Source organism: Syzygium oleosum, unplaced genomic scaffold (assembly GCF_021117445.2).
Source record: "Syzygium oleosum isolate NSW1041296 unplaced genomic scaffold, Sole_v2.1 Sole_v2.26, whole genome shotgun sequence".
Lineage (NCBI taxonomy): Eukaryota > Viridiplantae > Streptophyta > Magnoliopsida > Myrtales > Myrtaceae > Syzygium > Syzygium oleosum.
Genome location: NW_026607510.1, coordinates 2,718,776 through 2,724,093, shown reverse-complemented (window position 1 = coordinate 2,724,093; position 5,318 = coordinate 2,718,776). Strand labels below are relative to the sequence as shown.

At 38.8% G+C, this 5,318-nt stretch overlaps 1 protein-coding gene across 1 annotated transcript; it reads left to right on the top strand.

Annotated features, from left to right (window-relative positions):
- The first annotated feature begins 839 nt into the window (after positions 1–839).
- Positions 840–1,961, top strand: LOC115682456 (F-box/kelch-repeat protein At3g06240-like). The gene is made up of 2 exons (XM_030606686.1): positions 840–1,015; positions 1,238–1,961. The coding sequence occupies exons 1-2, from the start codon at positions 840–842 to the stop codon at positions 1,959–1,961; spliced, it is 900 nt and encodes a 299-aa protein (XP_030462546.1).
- Positions 1,962–5,318: the final 3,357 nt, after the last annotated feature.

The window sequence follows — 5,318 nt, the reverse complement described above, 5'->3', positions numbered from 1 at the left end:
TCTATACAAATTGTGATGGCCGTGTAGCCATCTGAACAAAGGTGACCTACCAATCGAAATAGTAAACGACATCTAACCTACGTGATCCAAAGAGAATACGAAGACCAGATGTGCATGGTTTCACCGACGGCAAACCAGCTGGCCTTCTTTCTTGTTATTTTCTTATCAGAGTTGGAATGCTTCGGTTTGTCAAAGCTTGGGCTCACCGCTGGACCAGCGGCACTGGTCTGTACTTTTTGGAGATCTGTTTGTTGCTAACTTTGAAGTAGAAGTTATCCTAGATATTTATCCAAAACTGGCACCAACATGAGTTGACAACCCGCCAATAGAGAAATCTAGCGAACTCATTGCCTGATTAGGAGAACTTAATCAATCCAAATGGCAGAAGTTAATATTAATACACCGAATTAAAGTTAATAATATCGCGGTCTTGTTGATAAGGGTCCATTTGCAGTCCTTTCAGTTGGGGGCCTCTGGCCCAATTAAGATCTCTGCCCTGGAACTTGTGGTTGAAGATCATGCGAATCACTGGTGTGATCAATCCGAAATTGCCGTGAGAGGTCAATGTGTGGCCTTCGACTGGGCCTCATATAGCCACGAGATAGAGGCGGATTGAATAGGCTCGCTTTCGCTGTAATTCTAACATCAGTACGGTCTTTTATGATATTAAGATTTATTTCCCTCTAAAGACCACTACATAAGAAGTCCAGGATTACAAAATTGGACTTGATGGACAACACAACGGCTAAGTATGATGAGCAACTTTAATCCTCTTCCGTGAGACCATAACATTCAGATCTCACAAAATCACCTTTATTTTGATTCGCCTTGCTCCATCGATGACGAGGCTGAACAAGAACCTCCCTCATGAGATAGTCCTCGAAATTCTCAAGAGATTGCCAGTGAAGCCTCTCATGAGATTCAAATGCGTCTCCAAATCGTGGCAGTGCATGATTGATGATCCTGACTTTGTGGCCGTGCACTTGAAGCACTCCGCTCTCAGTGGCACCAATTGGTATGTTCTTCTCATGGATTGGTACTTTTCTCGCGATCAAATGAGCTCTCTGTATCCAGATAAGTCTCTTATTGCAGCTTCTCAGTTAGAAATCGAAGTTCCATTCATTAGCCCTATAGCCCATTATAGGGTCGTGGGTTGATGCAATGGATTGATCTGTGTTGCTGAGGCTAATCCTGGATAAGACAGTCAGACGATATTTCTGTGGAATTTATTCACTAGGAAGTACAAGGAGGTTAAGAGTTCCCCTCCAGATTTTGTTGACACTCGTATGGTTCTAGGATTTGGATACAGCGACATAATTAATGACTATAGGATTGTTAGGATTACTTATTTTCATGATAATAATGAGGGATACATGGGCAGGTTAGAATATGAAGTTCAAGTTTATAGGCTTAGTACAGATATGTGGCGAACGGTCGAATTCAACAACGGGTGTGAATTGAGTGACCTCTCGACAGTCTCTTTCAATGGAAATTTGCATTGGATCTCGATTGTTGCTGATGGAGACCGTTGTTGGTGTTATGGATCGATAATCACATTTGGGGTAGCAGCTGAGGTCTTCAACCAGATAGCACTGCCGAAGAGCTGTCTCGTTGGAGTCACGTATGACTATGTTTATCTATCAGTTTTGAATAACTCGTTGGTGCTACTTATTAATCATGTGGACCCAAGAAATCAATTGAATGATACATGTTACGTTTGGGTTATGACGGAATATGGTGTGGCCGAGTCCTGGACTAAGCTGCACACCTTAGATCTCAATGAGGGAGTGTCGAGATTTCACGGCTTCACGTGGAGTGGCGAGCTTCTTATGGATACCTACCAATGTGAGTTGATTTCGTGGAATCCAAGCATGGGACTGACACGACTCCTTTCGACATTGGGGCCACTTGATTTAGTGACTGTGGTAGAGAGTTTGGTTTCACCATTGGGACAAAATTAGTTATTGCTTAGCTATTGTAGGCATGATGAGATGTCTCGGTCTAATTCATACCAACCATTGAATACCGATAAGTACCAAAATACTCTTTTGAACTTGTGATTTTTGTTTGAGATATTTGTACTCTTAAGAAAGTGCTTGGAATGCAAGCAAAATAAGGTGCATCGAAAATGTTGACAACTTTAGCATCTCTTTGAATGTTAACGTCTATACCCTTTAGATTCATTGCCTCATTGTTTTTGCAAGCATATGATATATTAGAATATTTAAATATTAAATTATGTCTTCATCCAACAGCATAAGATTTTAGTGTATGATAATTCTGATAGTATTATGCCATCGTCAACCACTCTTTTAAAGTTCTCCGATCACTTCCTTAGTTGTTCACCCGTTACTCTCTGACTGCTGCAAATGCTGATGATGACACATTACAATTCGGAGCTCCTCCTATATCCGTTGATAATGTACTAGGTGTGACCATGAAGCATTTATTTAAAATGTCAAATTCTAATTGCAGTTCCATGTCGTTACAATCCCTATGCATTCCTCCAGGTTGACATGGAAGGCATTTAACAAGCTTGTAAAACATTGAAAATTTTGAACGAGTACACTGTAGTAGAAGCTGTGATTAGACCGACACAATCTTATCTCACCTCCATTAGGCCCACCATCTTCTAACATGGCCGGGAAAAGTGTTAGGAAAGTTCTAAATCTATTGTATTAGTGCCAATTTAGTCCTAAATATTTTTTTGGTGCCAATTTAGTCCTAAACATTTTGTCTTTGTGTCAATTCAGTCCTTACAACTAATTTTGGCTGGATATTGCTGACATGGGTGCCGGTCGGCCTACGTGGCATCACCGGCAATGACGTGGACAACTTTTAATAATATTTTAATATTTTTCGAATTTATTTATTTATTATTAATTTTTTTTCTTATACTTTTTTTTTCTTTCCCTTTCTTCTTCCTCCAGCTGGTTGCCATTCAAGCAAGGTCCCTTGCCGGCCCTGGCCTCTAGCCGGTTGCCGAAGAAGAAAGGGAAAGAAAAAAAAAAGAAAAAAAAGAAAAAGAAACGATTTTTTTATAAAATAAATAAAAAATTCGAAAAATACGAAATATATATTATTAAAAATTGTCTACGCCATTGCCAGTGGTACCACGTAGGCCAGTTGACGTCCACATTAAAATTAGCCAGAAGGACTGAATTGACACAAAGATAAAAAGTTTATAACTGAATTGGTACCAAAAAAAGGTTTAGGACTCAATTGGCATTAATGCAATAGGTTTAAGACTTTTCTGACACTTTTACCGACATGGCTCCTCGAGATGTGCCTTTTGGCAAACGGTATGAAAAGACTTTGTTGAGCTTCACTTAGACAAGTCGTGATTAGGTGCTTAAAATGCTCTGCAACCAGGTGAGAATTATGTCGGTTTCTCGACATGGGGGATGTTCTTGGGGTCTTATCTTATTGGGTTAAGTGAAAGGTGTAATGACTAGTTGATAGTATAATATTCATCGGTGATGTTTATGTAAGATGCTTGGGTGAACCAGAAGTCGAGGTTTATTCTCTGAATATAACTTTAATGACATTGTTGAGGACTCAAAGCATTAGTTCAGGCGCTTGTCATGTAATATGGATAGTCGATACTCCACATATTCGGTCCATGGCAATAGAAGCACTGTGATCGCTTCCTATAACTCTGGTTTCCGCATGAACTTCCCAGCAATGCACAAACCGGCTTCTGTATTTGACCTGATTGAAGGGCATTCATTTGAGCATCTTTTCCTAATGATGCTAGTTAGTGAAAACTTGATCATACTCCTCCTTCTCTCTATTCAAATTTCTAGGATCAGTGGTTGGTGCGGGCAACACATGCACGCGTTAGGGATGATGAGCTTATTTCTTGAGCGTTGTGCGAAAATACATAGCACTGCTTATTCTTGCTCGTGTTAACTCTTGATTTCAGTCCCAAATCAGCATCCTTGTGGTTTTCCATCCCTCGTGTTTCGGTTCTGCCAATGGTTCATTGCTTAGTTTGATTAGATTGTGAATTGTTAGATCGACAAACCTAGGTTTGATTAGTTTCACGTTGGCGCAGAATGTTGCCTTCAATATCTCCAACAAAAAGACAATAGCGGATTTGATGAGGGTTTTATCCAACATGTACAAGAAACCCTTTGCGTCAAACAAGGTATATATGATGCTTCATCTTTTCAATCTAAACATGGAGCAAGGTTCTTTTCTGACAGATCATATCAACAAATTCAACATGATCACGATTCAGTCGAGTTTGAGGAAATCAAATTCGATAATGAGGTTAAAGCTTTGATTATAGCCAAAGGTTTGAGTGCGGCTATAATTGTGTTTGGCAGTTTGTCTAGTCAGAAAAAGTTGAAGTTTCAGGAGATTCGGGATTTGATTCTTAGTGAGGATATTAGCATAAGAAAGTTGGGTGAATTTTCAAATTCTTTCTTGAGTAACGAAGGCAGAGAGAGAATGAAGTCGAAGCCAAAATCATGGTAGATCAGAGGGAGAAGAAAATTGAGACCTCGAGGTTAAGTAGCTTGCTGTAATTGTGAAAAGAATAGTCATTTGAGACGAGATTGTAGAGCCCCAAGAAGAAAATTTAGAATTGGGATCGCTATTATACTTGCATCAAGCAAGTAGAAGTCTTCTTGGCAAATAAAGAATGTGTTAATACCGAGAAAACCTCCAAACTGGTACACTTGTGACAAATTTACCCAAAATTAATTTTTTTACCAGGAAAAATCATAAACTGGTACACTTTTGACAAATTTATCCTTTGTTAGCTTCCGTTAAATTTTACCACCAATTTGCTGAGTTGGATGACACATGGTAGTTGACGGGTGTACCGGTTTGGGGTCTTATCCTTCGTTTGTCACATGTGTACCGGTTTGGGATTTTTCATGATATTAATCCAATTTAACGGAAACTAATGGGAAGTAAATTTGTCACAAGTGTACCACTTTGGAATTTTTGGTGCTAAAAAGATTGATTTGGGGTAATTTTGTCAAAGTGTACCAGTGTGGGGTTTTTTGGTCGTAGATGTACTAGTTTGGGTTTTTCGTGATATTAACTTAAAAGGAATCCAAATAGAAAGTTCTAGCGAAGCCCTAAATGTGGTTAGTTTAAGACTATGATACTCTCAACTTTTACATTATATAGATGGCTAATTTCAACCCAATCTCCTTGAAATTAAGCAAGACTTGGATCAATTATAGAGCTTTTTTCCTTAATTACTACAATCTTCATATAGTTATAAGGATTAATACCACGAAAAATTCTAAACTTGTATATATGTGACAAATTTACCCAAAATTAGTTTTTTCACTACCAAA

Coding starts and splice junctions, on each gene's coding strand:
- LOC115682456 (XM_030606686.1), top strand. CDS start 840: ATGACGAGGCTGAACAAGAACCTCCCTCATGAGATAGTCCTCGAAATT. Junction 1,016..1,237: donor GCTCTCAGTGGCACCAATTG/GTATGTTCTTCT, acceptor TTTATTCACTAG/GAAGTACAAGGAGGTTAAGA.